The 23,384-nt window shown below is 49.0% G+C and overlaps 2 protein-coding genes across 2 annotated transcripts; one reads left to right on the top strand and one right to left on the bottom strand.

Annotated features, from left to right (window-relative positions):
- The first annotated feature begins 4,123 nt into the window (after positions 1–4,123).
- Positions 4,124–6,699, top strand: Miox (myo-inositol oxygenase). The gene is made up of 10 exons (XM_028869320.2): positions 4,124–4,230; positions 4,642–4,722; positions 4,943–5,023; positions 5,155–5,317; positions 5,509–5,576; positions 5,698–5,807; positions 5,912–5,979; positions 6,078–6,127; positions 6,214–6,326; positions 6,421–6,699. The coding sequence occupies exons 1-10, from the start codon at positions 4,216–4,218 to the stop codon at positions 6,527–6,529; spliced, it is 858 nt and encodes a 285-aa protein (XP_028725153.1). The 5' UTR covers positions 4,124–4,215; the 3' UTR covers positions 6,530–6,699.
- Positions 6,700–18,753: 12,054 nt separating this feature from the next.
- Positions 18,754–23,373, bottom strand: Lmf2 (lipase maturation factor 2). The gene is made up of 14 exons (XM_028869188.2): positions 23,079–23,373; positions 22,314–22,567; positions 22,179–22,207; positions 21,837–22,051; positions 21,583–21,761; positions 21,210–21,351; positions 20,940–21,074; positions 20,652–20,757; positions 20,472–20,568; positions 20,217–20,399; positions 19,971–20,139; positions 19,780–19,891; positions 19,609–19,705; positions 18,754–19,514 (listed from the first exon to the last, which is right to left on the bottom strand). Exons 1-14 carry the CDS (start codon positions 23,170–23,172, stop codon positions 19,212–19,214), a joined length of 2,115 nt encoding a protein of 704 aa, XP_028725021.1. The 5' UTR covers positions 23,173–23,373; the 3' UTR covers positions 18,754–19,211.
- Between the last annotated feature and the right edge of the window lie 11 nt (positions 23,374–23,384).

Genomic DNA, 23,384 nt, shown 5'->3' with positions numbered 1-23,384 from the left:
AGTTCCAGGACAGGCTCCAAAGCTACACAGAGAAACCCTGTCTTGAAAAGAAAAAGAAAAAATAAAGATGTGGGGAATCACATGCTTTAGAGTAAGGCTCAGAACTGCAGGCCTTATCAGAAGGAGCTGCCTGCAGGCATGGAGGTGTTTAAAGCTGGGGTGGTGGTGGTGAGGGGGGACCCTGCGGGTGTCAATGTAGGCAGTGGTCTGCAAAGAGATAAAAATGACAATACAGTTCAGATTGACTTTGTCAACCTGGATCAGACTTTGGGCAGTTCACTGTCAGCAGATTTAAAACACAGGACAATTGGGGAAAAGGTTTCCAGGCAACAATCATCCATCCAATCAGTCCAATTCCAGGTGCACAATAAAGCTGAAGGTGTGACTACATAGAAAGTCTTTTACAAAGTACATGTGACCATGAGGGTGGGCTCCATGGCTAAAAGACCTAGAATCTAGGGTAGTTTCTGACCCACAGCATAGAGGTCAGCAGGATATAAAGTACATGTGACATCTCCCCTAAGGATGGGTAACGGTCTAGGGAGGGAAGAGTCTGGAATAACCATCCTGGGAAATTAGGGTGAGGTATTCTGCCACAGATAACAAAAAGGTCACCAGGTTATTAACAAAATCCACTCTCAGCTTTCTGGATGGAATGAAGGTATTTGATTTTTATCTCCTCCATTGAGATAAATGATTAACATTCCTGGTTCTCTTAGTGCTTCTCTGTGAGTACAAGGACCACTGTGCGCCCAACATCTGCTCCCTCCTAATTTTTTTTTAAAGAAAAAAATAGTGGCTGTAAAAGAGGACAAGGTTGAATACATTGCCTCTACAGTTACCCTAATTAATACAGGTAAGCATAAGAGAATTATAAGAATAGCTAACAGTGGATGAGGGAACATGAAAGCCATCCTCAATTCAACCATCTATGATTAATTTCTGCTACTATTTTTGCTGTGAGCAAAATGGGTGTAATATGGCCTAGTCCACATAAATTTTTTTTTTTGAGACAGGGTTTCTTTGTGTAGCTTTGCACCTTTCCTGGATCTCGCTTTGGAGACCAGGCTGGTCTCGAACTCACAGAGATCCGCCTGCCTCTGCCTCCCGAGTGCTGGGATTAAAGGCGTGCACCACCACTGCCCGGCGGCTCCTTGATTTTTTTTTTTTAAGCAAGGAAATTGAGCTGAAGAAGTACACTAGGCCTTTTCCCCACTTTCCCCACTTTTGTGTCTATCTCCATTTCCTTGTCTGTCTCCAAACCACCATGTCCCATCCGTTCCAACTGTTAACTAGACTCCATTCTCAAGGACCTCATTCCAAATGTTTCCCTCCACCACATCCTTTCCATGATCACAATCCTTTAGCAGCATTTCTTCTTCCTCTCATTAGATCCCTTTCCCTTCTCACTGCATCTCAATCTTTCATGTGCTAATTTTTATATGAGGTCAGTTAATGTTGAGCTTTAATCCTTAATTCCTTAGGGATGCTCATTTTGGGTAAAGAAGTACAAACAGGGGTTCCAAAGCTACCCATCATGACTAGAAGACTCTGATGCTTCCTTAAGTCCATCCAATAACCTGTCATTCAAATTTAAATAAATAGCAGAGTCAGTTAAAACATTCAATGGCTGAGAAGCATCTAATAAAAGCTGATTGATTACGGCAAGTTTAGAGGGTTGAGCTGTATAACCCAGAGTGAATACAATCTTGTGTGTGTGTGTGTGTGTGTGTGTGTGTGTGTGTGTGTGTGTGTGTGTAGCATGTGAATATTGTATATAAAGCATAAGCTCCTTGACCTTTTGAAGAGCCATTAAAAGCAATCTCTATAGGATTTTTAGATGTAATTTTAGGCAATAATCAGGGAGTATCTTCAAAAATTCTTTGTTTTAAGATTTATTCATTTTTTTTATACACATTGGGTTTTGCCTGCTGTGTGAGGGTGTCAGATCCTCTGGAACTGGAGTTACAGACAGTTGTGAACAGCCATGTGGGTGCTGGGAATTGAACCTGGATCCTTTGAATGAACAGGCAGTGCTCTTAACCACTGAGCCATCCATTCCAGCTGCTCAAAATTCTTTAAAAGGGAATATTTCAGATAATTATCTATAGATCCCAAGTAATATGTCAATTTGAACTGCCAACTATTAACAGTGCGGAACAAATAGTTTACCAGAAAAATAATTATTAGCCGGGCGGTGGTGGCGCACGCCTTTAATCCCAGCACTCGGGAGGCAGAGGCAGGCGGATCTTTGTGAGTTCGAGGCCAGCCTGGGCTACCAAGTGAGTTCCAGGAAAGGCGCAAAGCTACACAGAGAAACCCTGTCTCGAAAACAAAACAAAACAAAACAAAAAAATAATTATTATAGGCTCCTTATCAGTAAGAGGTTATTTCTATGAGCTGCTGGTTTAGCAACCACATTATTTAATAAGCTAATAACCTGCTCTGTTTCAGGTGTTACATTTTTATGGAATGTAAGGGCGAGTTTCCAGACAGCAACTTAAAGAGCAGAGCCAGATCCTCAGCAGTGAGAAACAGATAAGAGGATACCCAATGATATAGTTCAAAATTATGAATTTTGCTCTTTCAGTTTATTTACTATGAAAATTAAGCATTAATTAGACAATGTAATGAGTGACTAATACCCCTGGAAATTTAAGCAGCATTGGCTTCGTGCTCTATGTCCTAGTTGTGGTTGTTTTTGTTCTAGAAGTTAGGCTTGTTTTGATTTTTTTCTCCCATGAAGGGGTCATTGATACTGAGTTATTCCTGCTATTAGGGAAAAATAAGAAAAAAAATTCTATGAAGGGACATTTAACTTGAGTTATTCCCACTGTGAGGGAAAACCAAAGGGGGCGGGGAATTAAACAATTCTCTCTCTTTTTAAAATAATTCACAGAGACTTTGTTATCCTCCTTTACACGGGCTCTCTTTACTTTAGTTCCTATGCCTATAAAGTTGCAGAGTTGTAGCTCTGAATGTTTGGTTCCTTTGGACCTTTCTTTTTTTTTTCGAGACAGGGTTTCTCTGTGTAACGCTGGAGCCTTTCCTGGAACTCACTCTGTAGCCCAGGCTGGCCTCGAACTCACAGAGATCCGCCTGGCTCTGCCTCCTGAGTGCTGGGATTAAAGGCGTGCGCCACCGCTGCCTGGCAACAAATACTTTAATAATTATACAAAACACTTTGTCTTGGAAGACTGAGAAGAGCCCTTATTTTGTTCCACCCTCTCATTTTAAGGTTGAGACCCCTTTTCAGTGAGAGGACTGTGCTTCCCTGACCCTCAATTTCTACAGAAAGAAAAGTTTTCTTACCTTCTCCAATGTTTTTGGTGCCAGTTGGGGGGGTGGTGGCCTGCAGGTGTCAATGTGGGCAGTGGTTGGAGAAGAGATAGGAATGAAAAGCAGGTTCGGATTGACTTGGTCAGGAGGTTCATTGTCAGCAGATTTAAAACACAGGACAATTGGGGAAAAGGTTTCCAGGCAACAATTATCCATCCAATCAGTCCAATTCCAGGTGCACAATAAAGCTGAAGGTGTGACTACATAGAAAGTCTTTTTACAAAGTACATGTGACCATGAGGGTGGGCTCCATGGCTATAAGACCTAGAATCTAGGGTAGTTTCTGACCCACATCATAGAGGTCAGCAGGATATAAAGAACATGTGACATCTCCCCTAAGGATGGGTAACGGTCTAGGATAATCATTCTGGAATTTGGGTGAGGTCTGCCTCTACAGCAAAAGGTGGGTGAGGTGTGTCTCCACAGATAACAAAAGGGTCACCAGGTCATTAACAAAATCCACTCTCAGCTTTCCGGATGGAACACAGGTATTTGATTTTTATCTCCTCCGTTGAGGAGACACCCCTGCATGATTAACATTCCTGGTTCTTAGTACAAGGACCTCTGTGCCCACAACAAGGGGGAATCAGAGGTCCGGCTACAGAGTCTATCCGAGGAATTAGTCACTCTAGGACAGAGGAGGCGGGAACGAAGGTAAAGGGGGCTGGGCTGGGGGGTGGGGTTCTGCTTCTGTGCTGATATATTAACTTGCTGAGGCCAGGGGGAGGGTGGATGGTCACTCATTACCAAATGTCAAGTCCAAGGAGATAGGTATTATCCGGTCAGTTACATAACCTGTGAGCCTATAAAAGGCACCCTGGCCTCGGACCTCACCTACCTGCGAGCTTTGCCGTCTGATCCCTGCTCCCTCTCAGGATGAAGGTGGATGTGGTAAGTACCTGACGATCATACAGGAGCGGCTTCACCAAGCCCTCAGTGGAAGAGGTCTTCTTCAGTTGGTTCATGCAGGCCCTGCTCGTCAAGGTCACAGAGCTAACTTCTTCCTCTTATATCCAGCTGGGGTAGGGGTGGGAAGCACACCCCCCACCTCCGGCCTCCCCGTGGAGTCAGGTCTCCTACAATTACCTTCCGTCTGCAAGGGTATCAAGCAGGTGGGAGCTGCTGGCTCTTAACTAGTATCTTCTCACATTGGAAGTAGGTAGGCATGAGCTGACACTGGCCGGCTGGTGCCGGGCTGCCATGCACATGGGATGATGTGTGTTAGTACCTACCCCCTTGGGGATGCAATGTTCTTTATGAGCCCGGCTAGTGGTGAAATGGGTCAAACTCCTCTCCAACCAGGGCCCAGACCCTTCCCTGGTCTATCGACCTGATGTGGACCCAGAGTTGGCCCAAAGCAAGGGCAGCTTCCGAAACTACACCGTGAGTGAACCCACGTTAACAACCCTCACTTTCTCTGCCCGGTCTCTGGTCCAGCCCTGTGGGGAGCAGCCCTTCCTCTTCCCACAGCTCTAAGGGGGCTTTTGGGGAAGCTCCATTCCGCCTTATACCTGTGGGGCCTCTCCTGCGGGAGGGGAGGCCACGCCTCCCAGTGTGCTGGGCCAATTTGGCACACAGCCTGCGCTGGTTGTCTGGCTTGCAGGCTGGCCCGTTGCTGGATCGCGTTTTTACCACCTACAAGCTCATGCACACACACCAGACGGTGGACTTCGTCAGCAGAAAGGTAAAGGTTCCCTGCTCCTAGCGCAGACTCCGAGGGTGGGAGCCTCCTTGCCTGGGGCCCAATGTACCCACGGAGGGACCCTGCTCTGTAGCCCCCTCTTGGAACACGGCGCATTTCTCCCTTCTCACCAGCATATCCAGTATGGAGGCTTCTCGTACAAGAAAATGACAGTCATGGAGGCCGTGAACATGCTAGATGAGCTCGTGGATGAATCGGACCCGGATGTTGATTTCCCCAACTCCTTTCATGCATTCCAGACAGCGGAGGGCATCCGGAAAGCCCACCCAGACAAAGGTGTGCCCTACAGCTGAGGTGGGAGAGGGGCCGACATTGCCCTAGCAGGCGACCCGACCCGACCCTACTCGAGAGGCTTGGTCCTCTCCCGCAGGCTCCACCTTGAGGGAAACAGACACCCCGGGCTCCTTGTTTTCAGCCCCAAGCCTGCTCTGCCTACCTTTCTCCCTGCATTTGTTGCCTTTCCACAGACTGGTTCCACTTGGTCGGACTTCTGCACGATCTGGGGAAGGTCCTGGCTCTGTGGGGGGAACCTCAGGTAGGTGAAGGCCAGGTGCGGGGGATGGGGTGGGGCAGCTTCATTCAGCTTGGGGCACTACGAGAGGGAGCCGACCGGCTGACCCCTCCTCACCCACCCACGGCTGCCTGTCCTCTCCTAGTGGGCCGTTGTTGGAGACACTTTTCCCGTGGGCTGCCGGCCCCAGGCCTCTGTGGTATTCTGTGACTCGACTTTCCAGGACAATCCTGACCTTCAGGACCCTCGATACAGGTTAGTTCAAAATAGCACCCCACCTGACCTCAATACACGACCACAGGTGGTCCTTCCCCTGGACCCGCTCAGTCCTGCTCATACTCATCTCTTGGTCATCGCAGCACAGAACTTGGCATGTACCAGCCCCACTGTGGACTTGAGAATGTCCTTATGTCCTGGGGCCATGACGGTGAGCACAGCCAGAGAGACGGGCAAGGAGACAGTGTGGGGATGGTGGTTAGGGCTGCCCCTCTGGGCACCTGGCTGTGACGCCCCCTTCTCCTGCAGAGTACCTTTACCAGATGATGAAGTTCAACAAATTCTCCCTACCCTCCGAGGTAGGTGTGGGGAGGGCCCGATCGGGAGCCTAGCCCCGGTCTGGCCAGTCTGGCAGATCTGAGCATGCTGGGTGTGGCATCCACAGGCCTTCTACATGATCCGATTCCACTCCTTCTATCCGTGGCACACGGGTGGTGACTACCGACAGCTGTGCAGCCAGCAGGACTTGGATATGCTGCCCTGGGTGCAAGAGTTCAAGTACATAGCCCCTCAAGGGGTGTGGGCAGTGAAGGGGGATTGGGGCTCCAGAAGGATCTTTCCTGGTGCTCATTGTTCCTCCCCACGTCGGCAGCAAATTTGACCTCTACACCAAGAGCCCTGAGCTACCAGACGTGGACAGCCTGCGGCCCTACTATCAAGGGCTGATTGACAAGTACTGCCCTGGCATCCTGAGCTGGTGAATGGTTCCCAAAGTCTTCCCACCGCTGAAACAGCACCTAGGCTGGACACCGCCAGGCACCGTAACAGCCCGCTCCAGCCTTGCTCAGGACCCCGTACACCTGTCTACAGTCCCTACCCATTGTGGGTGAGGTCACTTGTGCCAGGTATCAATAAAGACTGAAAGAGTTTACGAAGCTGACTTATCACTAGGGCCCAGGTAGGGGTAGCAGGAGCGGTCCCAGCATAGGAATACCACTCACCTCTCGGCTCCAAGTCAGTCATCTGCCTTATCCCCCATTCTCAAAATAATTACAAAGTCTTCTAGACTCAGCTTCCTTCAACAGAGAAGGGGGAGGGGAAAGCTGGGCAGTGGTGGTGGCGCACACCTTTAATCCCAGCACTCAGGAGGCAGAGGCAGGCAGATGCCTGTGAGTTTGAGGCCAGCCTGGTCTACAGAGCGAGTTCCAGGACAGAAAGGGCAACAGAAAGACCCTGTCTTGAAACAAAACAAAACAAATAAATAAATAAATGAAAGACAAGCATCTAAATAAAACAACATAAATTGAAAGGTTAATTGCCCAGGCTACACCTATAGGTGCCCATGCAGGATTCCCCCAGTGCCTTTGGTGTGCCTAAGATGCAGCTCCATCTGGGCTTGCCAGCGACCATCATGTCTTTTCTCGGTCATAGATTCATCCCTTACTGTGATATACAACCAGAAGATGTCTCTTTCAGTTCAAAGGCTTCCTTTATTCCTCTAGAAGTCGTCTCTGGAGAAAATGAGTCTTTGGACTTAGGGAACTCCCTTCTGCAAGGCTTCTTTGGTTGGCTTCCCCAAAGCAGCTGACATTTCCCTGCATTTCTTGTTTACTGGTGAGTGAATCTGGGGGATTAACCAGATTCATGGGGATCAGATTAGTCTCAGGAGTACAGAAATGAAGAACAGGAGGACCATAGCACTCCCCTCTGATGGTGGAAGCCTTCCTTATCTCTCTGTTGGAACACTTCAGCGTAGAAACTCCCTCCCAGGTGTCCTGGTAGAGCTGTGTGCAAAGGCAGGAGAGTAAACACTTTCCTTTAGTTAATATGCCAATGAGCTGGTTCCTCAGCATCCTCCCAAGATGGCCTATTTGTGTTTAAGAGTATACAGTTACCTGCGGTGGTGTCAGGGTGTGCCTTTAATCCCAACACTCAGGAGGCAGAGGCAGGCGGATCTCTAAGTTTGAGGCCAGCCTGGTCTACAGAGCAAGTTCCAGGACAGTCAGGACTACACAGAGAAACCCTGTCTTGAAAAAAAAAGATCAATGTAAGCTTTCAGTATTTTGGGTATGCTTCAGCTCCTTGATGGTCCTATCTTTGGAGGCAGAGAGAAGCTTCCAGGATGGCTCCTGGTTCCTTTATAGGTCAAGAGTCTCTGGCAAATATGTTGCCATTTAGTGTGACAAGACACCCAAGCTAGGCCTAGCCCACAGGATTATAGCTCCAACACTCAAGGAGCTGAGAAAGAAAGAACTTGAGTTCCAGGTTGGCTTGAGCTATAAAGCTAGACTTTCTTTCTTTCTTTTTTTTTAATGCTGAATGCCGTTTATTGAAGGAGGGAAGAGATCTTAAATACAGGCTTACAGCACAATGGGAGAACCCCGGAGGGCAGAAGCTCCCTACCAATGTTTTACAATCTTGCATCTAAAAGCTAGACTTTCTTAAACAAACAAAAATCAATCAGAATGCAAAATCAGTGGTGGTCGGGATGCGGCACAGTGGGAAAATGCCTGTCTCCTAAGTATGAGGTCCTGGGTTCGGTTCCCAACACTTCCCAACACCAAGAGAGAGACCAGTGGCCAGCTGGACAGCCTGCCTCCTCTCTTTCTTTCTCTCTTTCTTTCTTTCTTTCTTTCTTTCTTTCTTTCTTTCTTTCTTTCTTTCTTTCTTTCTTTCTTTCTTTCTTTCTTCCTTCCTTCCTTCCTTCCTTCCTTCTCTTCTTCCTCTCCCCCTCCCTCCCTCCGTCCCTTCTTCCCTCCCTCCCTTTCCTTTCCTTTCCTTCTTTTTTCTTATATTGCTGGGAACTGAACCCAGAGCCTCATGGACTCTACCACGGAGCTATACCCCTCAGTTTTTGTACACTAATAACAAACTATCTGAAAAAGGGAAAACAACTAGGCAAGGCAATGCATGCCGGTAATCTCAGCACTCAGGAAACAGGCGAGATATCCACTCCACCTCCCCACCCCGCCCCAGACAGGGTTTCTCTGTGAAACATTCCTGGATGTCCTGGAATCTGCTTTGTAGACCAGGCTGGCCTTGAACTCACAGAGATCTGCCTGCCTCTGCCACCCTAGTGCTGGGATCAAAGGTGCGCACCACCACTGCCCGGCCAGAGGCAAGAATTTGAAGCCAACCTGAGCTACAATGTGAGGCTCTGTCTTGAAACAAACAAAAACCAAGCACACAACAACAAAAAATTCCATTTTCAATAGCCACAAAAATAGTGGAGAATAAATTTAACCAAGGAGATAAGGGTTTTTAGACTGAAAAAATAAAACAACAATGAAATGAACTTCAGAATGCACAAAAAAATGGAAAGATATCCCATGTTTACAGATGAAATAATTAATATTGTTATAATATCCAAAGTAAACCAGACACAGCCTATCTGTAATCCCAGCATTTGGGAGGTGGATACAGGAGGATCAGAAATTAACAATCTTAGCAGGTCATGGTAGCACACATCTTTAATTCCAGCACTCGGGAGGCAGAGGCAGACATATCTCTGTGAGTTCAAGGCCAGCCTGGTCTACAGAGGGTGTCCCAGGACAGCCAAGGCTACACAGAGAAACCCTGTCTTGAAAAACAAAACAAACAAACAAAAACCAAGCACACTCAGGAAAAGTTACATATCCAATTTGAGAGCAACCTGGGTCACTTGACATCCTGTCTCAAAAAACAAATCAAAAGGTGCATCTGCACACTTGAGTGTGCATGCGTGTTTTGAAATGACTCAGTGGATAAGGTGCTGCCAAGCCTGACGTCCTGAATTTGAGCCCCAGAACCACATGGCGAAAGCAGAAAACCAACTCCCAGGAATTGTCCTCTGACAGCTTCATGCATGTTACAGCATAGACATGTTTTACTCTCCTGGGAATGTGGGCAAGCACTCACACTCACATTAGAATATATATTAAAATATATGTAAATGCGATTACAACAGACTAAGGCCTTCCCACACAAAGGAAACAATCAAATCAACTTAGGGAAGATGTAACCTACAGAATGTGAGAAAAACACATTTCTGAAAAGGATTAACATCCAAAACTTATAAAGAACTTACTAAATAGTAGGACAATAAATAACTTAATAAATCATAGGCAAAGATAGGGCTAGAGAGATAGCTCAGTGGTTGAGAGCATTTGCTCTTACAGAGGACCTGAATTTAGTTTCTAGAATCCACATGTCAGCTCATAACCACCTGTAACTCCAGTTCTAGGGGATCTGATGCCCTCTTCTGACTTCTGGAGGCTCCTGCAGGCTTGTGGTACACATTTTAAAAAATCGTTTTTTTATTCTTCTCTCCTACCTATATTCCAACCACAGTTTCCCCCACTCTACTCCTCTCAGTTCCCCCCTCCCTTCGCCCTCCCCCAGATCCACTCCTCCTCCATTTCCCTGTAGAAAAGAGCAGGCCTTCCGGGGATGTTAACTGAACACAGCATAGCTAAAGTTAAAGTTAGACCAGTTAAAGTTAAAGTTAAAGTTAGACCAGGCACAAACCCTCATATCAAGGGACAAGGCAATCCAACCCACTATGAGGAGAAGGGTTCCAAGAACAGGCAAAAGGTCCAGAAACACCCCAGCACTCGGGAGGCAGGGGCAAGCGGATCTCTGCTAGTTAGAGGCCAGCCTGGGCTACAGAGTGAGTTCCAGGACAGGCGTAAAGCTACACAGAGAAACCCTGTCTCGAAAATACAAAAAACAAACAAACAAACAAACAGATCAAGAAACACTCCCCACCCCGCTGTTAGGAGTCCCACAAAAAGACAAAGCCACGCAACCGTAGCAAAACTGCAGAGGCGCTAACTCAGAGCCATTGGGCTCTATTAATGTCGCTTCAGTCTCTGTGAGCCCCTATGAGACGTGCTTAGTTGATTCTGTAGGCCATGTTCATGGTGTCCTCGACCCCTCTGGCTCCTACAATCCTTCCTCCCGCTTTCTGGGGGGTTCCCTGAGCTCCACCTAATGTCTGGCTGTGGGTCTCTGCGTCTGCTCCTATCAGTTGCCGGATAAAGCCTCTCTGATGATGATCCGGCTAGGCACTGATCTATGAGTATAGCAGAGTATCATTAGGAATAATTTCATTAACTTTTTTTTTCAGTCATGTTTGGGTCTACCTTAGGTCTCTGGGCTGTCCAGCCTCTAGGTCTTGGTCCTCTAGGCAGTGTGAGCTCCCTCTCATGGCGTGGGCCTCAGGTGGGACCAGTCAGTCACTGGTTGGCCACTCCCACAAGTTCTGCGCTGCCTTTACCTCAGCACATCTTTTTTTTTTTTTTTTTTTTTTTTTTTTTTTTTTTTTTTTTTTTTTTTTGGTTTTTCGAGACAGGGTTTCTCTGTGTAGCTTTGCGCCTTTCCTGGAACTCACTTGGTAGCCCAGGCTGGCCTCGAACTCACAGAGATCCACCTGGCTCTGCCTCCCGAGTGCTGGGATTAAAGGTGTGCGCCACCACCGCCCGGCAACCTCAGCACATCTTACAGGCAGGACAAATTGTAGGTGGAAGGTTTTGTGCCTGGGCTGATGTCCTGGCACCAACACTGGAAGCCTTGCCTGGTTACAGAAGATGGCCAGTTCAGGCTCTGAATGACCCATTACTAGGAATCTTCTCTAGGGTCACCCTCATAGATCCCAGGGAGTTTCCACTTCAGTTCTAGGGGATCTGATGCCTTCTTCTGACTTCTGAGGACTCCTGCAGGCATATGGTACAGAGGCAAAAAATTTAAAAACAAACAAATAACAACAACAACAACAACCAAGAAAAAAAAAAGGAAAGAAACCTGCAGATGTAGTTCAGTGGTAGGGTATTTGCCTAGCATGCATTATGGCCTGGGTTCTACAGATGTACAGATCTGGAGCTGGCAGCACATACTTATAGTCCTAGTTACACAGGAGGCTGACTGAGCAAGATAATCACTTGAGCCATGAATTTGGGACTAGCCTGGGTGGAAGAGTAAAACCTTCATCACATTTCCCTCAAAAGACATAAAAATGGCCAACAGGTGTATGGGAAAAATGCTCAGTATCACTAACAATCGGAAAAATGTGAACAAACTCTACAACAAGGCATTGAAGAGAATAGATTCATGGTTTGAGCACTTGCCTCACGCGCAAGAGGCCCTGGGTTACCCTCCTGCACCACCAACATAACAAAACAAAATGCACTGGGAGTTCACCACACACTTGTTAGGATGACTATTGTAGAAAGAGATGTTACGGGGGCTGGAGAGATGGTTCAGAGGTTAAGAGCACTGACTGCTCTTCCAGAGGACTGGATTCAGTTCCCAGCACCCCATGGCAGTTCACAGCTGTCTACAATTCCAGTCCTAGGGGATCTGAAACACCCTCTTCTGGCCTCCTAAGGCAGCAGGTACGTCACGTGTGGTGCACAGACATACATGCAGGGAAATCATGCCCACACATACACTGAAAGTATTAATTTAAAGAACGATGTTACAAAACCCCACAGCCAGTGAAAATGCAGAGTTGTGGAGCACAGTCCCAACTGATACATCTACAACAGAGCTCCGGTACCCAAGGCTCAGGGAGCACGGAAGAAGAGGAGGCAGAGTGAGTGTAAGGGACAGGGACTTCAGGAGATTGTCTCCTAAAAATGTCAGACGATACACCCATAAAGTCCCAACACGGCTGCCTGAACACGACGTGAACAAGGATGGCACCAACAGACATGCTAATGTAGACAGGAGAAGCTCAGGAGGCCTCAACCTAGACAACTAAGGGATGCTGAGTGGGAGACAGCGTCTTCCCCAGGGAAGAGCAGACCAATTGGTTATTTAATACCAAATAACCAGTCCTGAAAATATAAAAATATATCAAGTAACAAACAGACCGAGTACACTGTATCTATGTACTTAGGAACACACACACACACACACACAAAGAGTAATTAAAAACAGGTCATGAAGTGGAAAGAGTAAGGGAGTACATGGGAGGGTCTGGAGGGAGGAAAGGGAGGGGATTCATGTAATTATATTATAATCTCAAAAATTATTTTTAAAAAAGATGAGGATTATGTGCCAATGAGGATATGGAGGAAAGGAACTATTTTCACACTATTACTGGAAATGTAAATTAGTAGAGCCATTATGGAAAGAGTTGATTTTATATAACCATAAAAATCATGTATAGAGTGAAAGCAGAAGTCTATTACTGTACGTGTAGATTCTGGGGATCAAACTCAGACAGCAAGCAACTTTACCTGCTATGTCCACACACACACACAAACACACACACACACACACACACACACACACACACACACACACACACACGGTGTGTTCCTCAAAAAAAAAAAAGGTTCCTCAAAAAATTGAAATTATAACTGCTGCTGGGCGTTGGTGGCGCACGCCTTTAATCCCAGCACTCGGGAGGTAAAGGCAGGCAGATCTTTGTGAGTTCAAGGCCAGCCTGGGCTACAGAGTGAGTTCCAGGACAGGCTCCAAAGCTACACAAAGAAACCCTGTCTTGAAAAACAAAAACAAAAACAGAAAGAAAGAAAGAAAGAAAGAAAGAAAGAAAGAAAGAAAGAAAGAAAGAAAGAAAGAAAGAAAGAGAGAAAGAGAGAAAGAAAGAAAGTATAATTGCTAACCAGGCATGGTGCTTCATGCCTGTAATCACAGCAATCAGGAGGCTGAGGCTAGAGAAAAACAAATCGCTAAGGGAACTCTTCCCTTCTTTTGGTTTTTTGAGATAGTATCTGACACCATGCCTAAGCTGACCTCAAATCTGAAACAAACCTGTTTCAGTTTGCCAAGGGTGCTGCGGAGCCCCATTCCAGATAGATTTTTGTCTGTTTTGTTTTTGCTTTTAAGACAAAAAGTTTTGTGTAGTTCAGGCTAGCCTTGAACTCTCTATGTTGACTTGTGATTCTCCTGTCTCAATCTTAGTCTTCAGAGTTCTGGGATTATATGTGCTTGCCACCATACCTGGCTCTTAAAAGTATTGTGGTGTATATGTATGTATATGTGTGTGTGTGTGTCTGTCTGTCTGTCTGTCTGTCTGTGTGGTGTGTGTCTGCACGTTTCTGTGTACATGAGCACTCCTGTGTGTGGGTACATTTGCACACACGTGCACATGCATACGGATGCCCAAGGCTGACACTGGGTGTCTTCCTTGCATATTGAGGTGAAGCCTCTTGCTGAACCAGAGCTTGCCATTTCAGTTAGTCTGGCTAGCCACCTTACTCTGAGAGCCCTTGTCTCTGAGTTAGATAGAGTAAAAGTGGGCCATCATGCTCACGCAGCTTTTCCATGAGTTCTGAGAATCTAAACTCTGGTCTTCAAGCTTGTGCAGGAAGGGCTTTTCTTGCTCAACTATCTGCCCAGCCCAGAACAGATAAAAAAAATTTTGTTTGTTTTTTAAGACAGGATTTCTCTGTGTAGCCCTGGCTATGCTGGAAATCACTCTGTGGACCAGGCTGGCCTCGAACTCAGATAACACTACCTGGCTTTTCATTTCTTTCTTTTTCTTTTTTTTTCATATTTTTTTAAATAGGAGTGGTGATCTGGTAAAAGTGCCAGCAAGCCAGAAGACCTGAGTTTGATTTTTGGAACCAACATGGTGGAAACCAACTCCTATTAGTTGTCTCTGACTTCCACAGGCACCATGGTGCATGTACCACATACTATAAACAAATGTTATAAAAATTTTCTTTAACACACATACAAAAACTACATAAAAATGTTAATTAACCCATATGTTGAACACACTCTAAAATATCATATATCATAAATATATACAACATTTGCCAATTTAAGAGACGAGGGAAGCAGTGTTAATCCTAGACCTCGGGATGTAGAGGCCGGAGGAGCAAGTGGTTGATCAAGACCAACTTCAGCTACAAGGTGAATTCAAGGCCAGCCTGGGCTTGTCTCAAATAGAAACAAAGAAAGAAAGAAAAAGAAGAAGCAATAAAGCCGGGCAGTGGTGGCACACGCCTTTCATCCCAGCACTCGGGAGGCAGAGCCAGGCAGATCTCTGTGAGTTCGAGGCCAGCCTGGGTTACAGAGCAAGATCCAGGACAGGCACCAAAACTACACAGAGAAACACTGTCTTGAACCCCCCCCACCCCCCAAAAAAAGAAGCAATGATCTTGAGGATATGGTTCAGTGGCATAGAGCTGACTGGTATGTTCCCAGTTTTGGGTTTTATTCCCAGCACCAGAAAACAACCAACCAACAGCAATACCCCCCCCCCCCAAAATTCATTCTCTCAAATTCAGAAGGCCTAAGTGAAAAATAAATGTTTGGGAAGAACTGGTGGGTTTTGGTGTTTTCCCCCATTTCTCCCAGCTCCCTGGTGACAGTGTCTTAGTATTGACTTCAGGTCTTCTGGGTGTGGACAAGGGCTATCTGCTGCTGTGATACTTGGGATGGCATTTAGGGACCACCTGAGACAATCCAGGATGGTCTCATCTCAAGATCTGTCACTAATCCCTGCTGCAAATATGCTTTTTCTAAACAGCACAACTCACAAGCTCTGGAGATTTCATTTGGCTTTGCAGTGCTAGAGGCAGAAGGTGGGGCTTGGTGAATTCTGAGGATTTGATGTGAGGACTTGGGGGACAGTTTTTCAATTTACCTCAAAGGCTCTACCAGACCTCCTGGCACCAGCCATTTCTGCAAGGGCCTTTGGTTCTTCATGCTTCAAATCAACACGTAGGAGCTGAAGGCTATGATGCAGTGTGGACAAACGTGATTTACTATGCCCATTCTCACACCTCTGTCTCTGTGTAATCCAGGCTGGTTTGAAATCTGAAATCCTTCTGCCTTGGCCTCCCGAGTTCTGGGATGACAGGTATGAGCCATTGTATCTGACCTGATCATCTCTTGAACATCCATCCCACTCTGGTTGTGATCACTGGACACAGTATTGCTTTTGTTGTCCTCCTGACTATTGCCCCCAGAACCTGTCTGTGGCCCTTGTAGACTGTTTCCTAAACCTGTCACCCCTAAAAAGGCCCAAGGTGTCATGGGAGGATGGCAGGACTCCAGGTCCTGTCCACTCAAGGGGAATGTCAGGACTTCTGGGGACTCAGGCTTGCTGGGACTGCTGTGGGGCCCGAAAGAAGGAATGGGGACTTGGCTTTTAGCCACGGAACACGTGGCAAAACATAGATGAATAGAAATGGGTTAATTGAAGTTATAAGAGCTAGCTAGCAAGAAGCCTGCCATAGGCCATGCAATTGGTAATATTTAGTCTCCGAATGATTATTTTATAAGCGGCTGAAGGACCACGTGGCCGGGTGGTACTGGAGAAACCTTCCGACTACGGCTTTTTCTTAACCCCCTTACAGCCTTGCCACTGCCCTTGAAGCTTCTGTTGGTTGAATGTGGTTGCTCTTTTGGGTCTTCTTATGTAGAGACTTTGGCAACAGAAAAACAGCCGCTGGTTTCTGCTTATTGCCTCTCAGGGGCTGCAAGGTCAAAGCTATTTTGATAGGATCCTGGAAGACCACTGGAACACCATTACGATAGTGGTCTTCCTTCAATCTGTCACCACGACAAAACCACCTGCATAAGCTGAGACAGTGACACTGTCTTTGGTGGCCATGTTTTTCTTTCTTTCTTTCTTTCTTTCTTTCTTTCTTTCTTTCTTTCTTTCTTTCTTTCTTTCTTTCTTTCTTTCTTTCTTCCTTCCTTCCTTCCTTCCTTCCTTCCTTCCTTCCTTCCTTCCTTCCTTCCTTCCTTCCTCTTTCTTTCTTTCTTTCCTTTCTCTCTCTCTCTCTCTCTTTCTACATTCTTCCTCCTTCCTTTCTTCTCCTTCTTCTTTTGAGACAGGGTTTCTCTGTATAACAGCTCTGGCTGTCCTGGAACTCGCTCTGTAGACCAGGCTGGCCACAAACTGACAGAAATCCACCTGCCTCTGCCTCCCCAGTGCTGAGATTAAAGGTGTGTGCCACCCACCATACCTGGCTGCTAGCTATGTCTTTCAATACTGCTTTCCGAGCTGAAAAGAGGGCTAGAGAGGTGGCTCAGCCATTAAAGGCCAGGCTCACAACCAAAACTACAAAGTGAAAAGGGCAGTTTTGTTTATGACGAGGCAAATAAAATGACTACTGTTAATAAACCTTCATCTTTTAGTATGGGTATTTCGCCTTTTATGTGACAAAATGAGAAATGTAGCCTGGTGAGGACACACATGCTCTAATCTCAGCACTTGAGGAGCTGAGGCAGGAGGATTGCTGCAAGTTTGAGGCTAGCCTGGACTACAAAGTGATTTCGGGTCCAGCCAGTGCTACATAGCAAAACCTTGTCTCAAAACCAAGCAACCAACCAATCACCACACACACAAAACAACAGCCAAATGAAACAAACAGCCCTCCAAAACAGATGGGTAGACCATATTTGTAATCCCAGTATTTGAGAGGTGTAGATAGAAGATTGGAAGTTCAAGGCACCTATCCCCAGAAAGGCCTGACATTCCCCTTCAGTGGACAGAATCTGGAGTCCTGCTACCTTCCCATGCACACTATGGGCCTTTTTTTAGAGGTGACAGGTTTAGGATAGGATATAGCCTGGGCTACATGAGACCCTCTCAGGAAAACAAAACAGAAACAAAAGAGGAATGACACTCTGATACATTATAACATGGATGGATCCTGAAAATATAGTGCAAAAGCAGACCCCTCCCCCTGCCCCCCCAAAAAAAGAGGGAGAAGGAAGAATATAATTCAGTTTCTATAAGGTGTCTAGAATTTAAAAAAAAAAAAAAGCAGAACACAAGTTGTTAGGGACGAAAGAGAGTTATTGTCTAATGGATGCACAGGGTTTCTCTTTGGGGTACTGGGAAAGTTCTAGAAACAATAGCAAGAGATTATAGTTATAAAATATTGTGAGTATAGTTAATGTTACAAAAACACATACTTAAAACCACCGATGGCTCAGCAGTTAAGGGAGCACACTGCTCTTGCAGAGGATCCAAGTGCAGTTTCTAACATCCATACCTGGGGGTTCAGAACTGTTTGTAACTCCAGGGGATCGCATGCTTCTGGCACCTATGATCACATGTACATACATGCAATTAAACATGTAATTGAAAACATGTATGCAATTAAAAACAATAAAAGTAAAATCTTTAAAAAAAAAACAAAAAACGGTTAAGGTGATCAGGAGACGGTCTCGTTGAGAAAGTGCTCACCACACAAGAACGAGGACCCAAGTTTGGATCTCCACAACACATGTAAAAAAACTGGGCATGGCCAGTCACGGTGGTGCACGCCTTTAATCCCAGCACTCAGGAGGCAAAGGCAGGCAAGATCTCCAAGTGTGAGGCCAGCCTGGTCTACAGAGCAAGTTCCAGGATAGCCAGGACTACCCAGAGAAACCCTGTCTCGAACAAAGAGCAAAACACCCAGTACCAGGGATAAACAGACAGGAGGATCCTTGGGGCTTGCTGGCCAGCCAAGTATCTGAATCCGGAAGCTATGCTGGGAGAACAAAAGGAGGTGTGGACCAACAATAGAGCTGAGATAAAGGAAGCTGGGCTGCAGGATCCCAGGGAAGGAGGGACTGACCGGACCCTAGAGAAATGGACTCCCCGCTCTGCTGTCCTCTCCCCAGGACAGGGCTACGGGCGACCACATGCTCCTTCTTTATTCCATCCAGGGTCTGGCACCTCTGCTAACATAACCACCTAGTACTCGTCCCCTCTTTTATCCTTTTCACACTCTGACCTTTCTGAAGACCAGGAAGTAAAGCAGGAGGTGGAGAGAGGGATGTGTTCTGGAAGGTTCCCCGGTCCTTGGGTGGTTCTAGTTTCATCTTCCTCCATTGGTCTCACAGCCCTCACTGTACAGGTCTGCCGGGCGGGGCCACAGCGAGGCTTCTTGTAACCAGGCCTTTTTGTTTATTTTATGGAGAAGACTGAGTGACAAGGAGGGAGCCCATTTAGCTGCGTCAGTAACCAGTCCAGGCTATGCCGACTGTCCTCAGGTCTCTCTAGAAGGAAGAAACCACCAGCAAAGGGGGATGTATAAATGGTGCCTTTATTGGTACAGTCTGAGGGGTAGGTAGGCACCATCACATGGTTCCGCTCCCCTTTGCTCCCAGTCTCAGCAAATCCAGCTCATCCCCTCCACAGTGGGGCTGGAAAGGGGCTCCAGGCCCAGGCCTCTACATCCATGGGTACACTGATTACAATGTCCCAGGGAAGTCCTGAGCGAGGCCACATGCCCACTTCTGGCCTGGTTGCCAATACAGTGGAGAATGACTTAGAGGAGGATGTGGCTGGTGCAGAGGGACTAGCAGGGGCTCAAGGTATCACCAACAGTCCCCGGGGTGGCATTCCAAGCCACCTGCATCTGCCCTGGCAGGACTGCCTAAGGCGCAGTGACGGGGCTGTGTGCCATGATGTGGGCTGGAATTCTGGGGATCTGACTCCATCAGGACATGTGGCTGGCTGACAGACAGCCCACGAAGCAGCTATTTTTTCCTCCGGGAGACCCCGGAGTCACTGCTGTTGCTGTTGGGGGCTGGGGCAGCCCGCTCAGCGGCAGCTCTGGAATCCTTTTTGGGAGCCTGCTTCCGTTTTTCCTCTCTAGACAGTTTTGAGGACTGGAGCGGGGACGGGGCAAGTAGGGTCTGGACAACTCGGACAGTCACCACCGCCCCCAAGAGCCCCCAGAGCAGGATGGGAGGCTCCAGAGGAGACAGCTGCGTCCGAATCCAGTTCAGTGTCTGAGCTAGAGCATTGCCGGGACTTCGGGTCCGGAGCGGACTCTTATCCTATGGAGACAAAGCCAAGACAAACCCATTAGATTTACTCCGGCAATAGCCACGCACCCTGCTACCTCCCACAGTCCAGCCGACTCCTTCACACCTGAAGTCCAAACTGTCGGAGCAGTGTTTCCAGCTTTGGGTCCCCCAGGGATACAGCTGGGAAGAATTCCTCTACCCACTGCCGGTGCCACCACTGGCTGTAACAGAACTGGACAGTCAGCATGTGGCTTATAGCCCAGGCCTTGGCACCCACCCATCATCCCAGCCTTACCTCTGCTCCCCAGGCTTTGAGAACCAGTACTTATAGTGTTGGGCCCGCAGGTAGGTGGGTGGCTGCTCATGAAAGGGGTACTCGGCGACACGGTTCTGGACCAGGCGGATCACTGTGGCAGGGGAGGGGAGGCTGACACGGCTCTGAACTTGTCCTTCCCTTCCCAGCCCCTCTCCCGGCCTATCCCTCACCTGGCTCCTTGCCCTGCAGGAGACGCAGCACCAGGCTGGTGAACCAGGGGCTCTGTGTATGTGGGCCCAGGGCTGCAAACCACATCTGCCAATCAAGGCGCGGCTGGTGGGGTATCAGGAAAGGGGGCGGTCGGCTCACATTCCCAGGTTTGTACATGAATTCTATCTCCTGGAAGATGGACATATGGTTAGCTGGGATGGCTGGACTTGGTTCCCTTGACCCTAACATCCTTCGGGAGGGCTCACTGTCCAGTGCTGTCCATCATAGCTGCCCTCCAGCACCACTTCGGGCCGTCCACCCAGACCAGTCATCCGACGGAAGAGGCCGTATGAGCTGGCCAGCTGCAGGTGCTCCACAGAGCTGTACAGGCGATGAGCCCCAGTCCAGAGACGCCCGTGGGTCCCCGGCTCCATATAGGAGTAAGGTACCTGCATGCAAGAGGGCAATAGCTCAGTGCTGCCCCATCTTCCCCCAACCCCGTTCTCCACAGGGCTACCTACCAGGCTGATCAAGAACAAGACCACCGTGGCAGTGCCCAGGATGGAGAGCTGGATACTGGCAAAGAACTTCCGTAGCCATCCTTGCACCCGGGTCCACCTGGGGACAGGGGGCCCAGGTACGGTCAGGCCAGGCCTGAGCTGAGAGCAGCCTCTTCCCCCCGCCTTCAGGTACACACATACCTCCAGAGGGCAACGAGCAGCTCCCAGGTCAGGGAGGCTGCCCCGAGCCACACAGTGGGCAGAGTTACCATCTTCAGCCACTGGAAGAACTGGTGGAAGGTGAAGGCTGCCAAAGGAGATTGTGATCAGGGGCTGACCCAGCCCTTGTCCTGAGATCCCCAAGCTGGCACTTACTGTTTTGGCCCCCCACCCCCACCCCCACCCCCAGCGCTGAGGACCCAACCCAGGGCCTTGTGCTTGCTAGGCAAACGCTCTACCACTGAGCTAAATCCTCAACCCCTCACTTACTGGTTTTAGAGAGGACGATATGCTGCTGCCAGTCAACCTCCAGGCCAAAGTAGTGCACGGTGCCATAGGCCAGCAGCCCATAGACGGTCAGTTCCAGCAGTAGGGACAGCATGGTCAGCAGGGTCCTGGGCCAGGCTATGGGCAGGACAGTCACAGGTTGGCTGAGGAGTTACAGCCAAGGAAGGGGCTGGGGTGGAGGTGGAACAGGGGTTCTTGGGGAGTACCAGGCAGATGATATCAGTCTGATGGTCATGACAGGATGACACTCACAGGTGGGCATCTTCTTGGGGCATCTGAGGCCAGGCTCAGCAGACAGGTGACAGTCATCCAGGAGGGACGTGGTAAGCACCAGGGTTAGCAGGTTGAAGAAATTGTAGTTGCCAGTAATGATAATCAGGACTTGTAATAATACCTGCAGGGAAGGTCTGCGATCAGATCTACGGCAGGCTGTTCTTCCTGGACCCTTCTGACCTAGAGACTGACATTTTCATAAAGGCTACACGCAGCCTTGATCCCGAGTCGTGCATCCCTCTGCCTGCCATGCTTTCTCAACAGCACCCACATCACCTGGCCACTCCCCGGGGCTGCTCATTCTGTTATAGGACTCACTGGCCAGTGGAAGGCCACACTGTCTTCTACCCACCTGAGCATAGAAGGCAGTCAATCGCAGGCGGCGAATGGGGGCAAAGAACAGAGGGGGCACAGCAATCTCGATGAGGAAGGTGGCCACCACACTGAGCTTGTGCAGCCAGACTGGCAGGTGGTGGGCAAACCAGGCAGCCGGGGTGGGCAGGCACTGTGTCTCATAGTGGTAGGTGAGAGCTGCAGGTAATGGGTGGGGAGGTCAGGGTTGAGGAGAGCCTCCGGACCATCCCAGCTTCAGGCCCAGGCCCTCACCAGTGAGTCCCCACCACGCAGGGCAGCGGCTGGTCAGCTTGACCACACCAGAGGCAAACATGAGCCGAAACAGCAGCCAGCGCACGAGCCAGAACGGGAGGTTTTCGAGGGGTGAGGCCCCTGCTGATCCACCCTGGGGGGCCTTGTGGTTGGAAGGCTTCCTCAGTGGGGCTACTAGTATAGCCAGGACGCCTGTCTCCAGCAGCAGGGAATCCCTACAGGGAGAAGAAATATCATAAAGGGTTCTTCTCCGTTAAGACTGCTTCCCTCGCAGGGTCCTCCCCGGGAGAGGCAAACATCCCTTGCCCAGCCTCAGGCAGCGCTGGCCCAGGAGTCACTCACCACTGGAAATAAAGGAACACTTGGCCCACCTGTAGGGAGAGGAGCTGTTAAAAGAGCCATCGTGTGTCTGCTGCCTTAGGTGAGGCAGAGTGGGTGGATCAGACAGAGGCTGAAGTTGTTAAGAGTCTCACTTGCCTGGCAGACAGACAGGTAGGCAGCCCAGAGCAGCAGGTAGACGAAGGGATGTCGCATTGAGTTCAGAAGCAGGGCACCCAGCCCTAGCACGGTGCCCAGCAGGGTCAGTAGATCCAGACCCTGGGCAGTATCCAGACCCAGTCTTGGTGCCTCCCATAGCAGCGTTGGTGTTTCCCACAGCTGCTGCCACCGACCCTTGCCTTGGGGCCGCAGTGTTCTCCGAGCAGGAAGGATGCCCTCGGGGCCATAGAGGCCTGTGGGAGGGCACGTCAGTGTCTTCTCAGACTAAGTCCATCCGAATCAAGCCCTGAAGATGCCCCACCACCAGCTCCAGGCACGCAGATGCCATATTGTCAGGACCTCTAAATGCTCCCCCGCACCCCGCGCACCCCGGGTTGTGCCTGCAGATGTTCCCACCCCAGGTAGGGCTTGCTCTACCAGACGCTCTCTTTCAGGTTAGAAATTGTTGACCCCCAACCCCAGGTTCAGAGGACCTAACTCTGGGTCAGCACCTTTCGCTGGAGTCCAGGTAAAAATCTGTCTCCTACTCCCTTTGGGGTTCTGCCCTCATTTGGATGTAGAGAATCCGAATAGCAACGGGAAACCGACCCTTGCACATCTCTCTCCCTCCACACTCTTGCGGCCTGCAGTACACAAACGACTGCCCCCCTTGGCCTGGACTTCACACCCGCCTCGGAGAGCTCGTACTCCGGGTGAAGGGAGGGATGATACCACGTGTGAGTGTCCCACTGCCGGCGCCCTCACCTGGGATCTGGGTGTAGAGAGACGCAAAGGCAAACGTGTAGACAGCGGCCACACCCTGTAGGAAAAGCTGCTGAGGGACGCGGGAACTCGCCATGTCCGCTACGCGGTCCGCCAAAGCAGTGCCCTCCGGTGCCCCCCCCTCCCCCAGCCCCGCCTCTGGCCCACGCCCCAGTTGGAATCCGTCGGGTTTGGCCACGGCGCTCCACCCAGTGCCCAGGAACTCACCGCTAACTGGCCCAGAAACTTAGTCTCGGCGGGTCCTCCGGGGCCCGCCCCGGACGCGTAACCACGCCCCTCGCCGTAGGC

This window comes from Peromyscus leucopus, chromosome 20, assembly GCF_004664715.2.
Source record: "Peromyscus leucopus breed LL Stock chromosome 20, UCI_PerLeu_2.1, whole genome shotgun sequence".
Lineage (NCBI taxonomy): Eukaryota > Metazoa > Chordata > Mammalia > Rodentia > Cricetidae > Peromyscus > Peromyscus leucopus.
Note: the sequence above shows the minus strand (reverse complement) of the source record. Positions and strands in the feature narration are given on the sequence as shown.

Coding starts and splice junctions, on each gene's coding strand:
- Miox (XM_028869320.2), top strand. Junction 4,723..4,942: donor GCAGCTTCCGAAACTACACC/GTGAGTGAACCC, acceptor TCTGGCTTGCAG/GCTGGCCCGTTGCTGGATCG. Junction 6,128..6,213: donor AATTCTCCCTACCCTCCGAG/GTAGGTGTGGGG, acceptor TGGCATCCACAG/GCCTTCTACATGATCCGATT.
- Lmf2 (XM_028869188.2), bottom strand. CDS start 23,172: ATGGCGAGTTCCCGCGTCCCTCAGCAGCTTTTCCTACAGGGTGTGGCC. Junction 22,208..22,313: donor CCTACCTGTCTGTCTGCCAG/GCAAGTGAGACT, acceptor CTCTCCCTACAG/GTGGGCCAAGTGTTCCTTTA. Junction 21,762..21,836: donor TGCGTGGTGGGGACTCACTG/GTGAGGGCCTGG, acceptor CATTACCTGCAG/CTCTCACCTACCACTATGAG.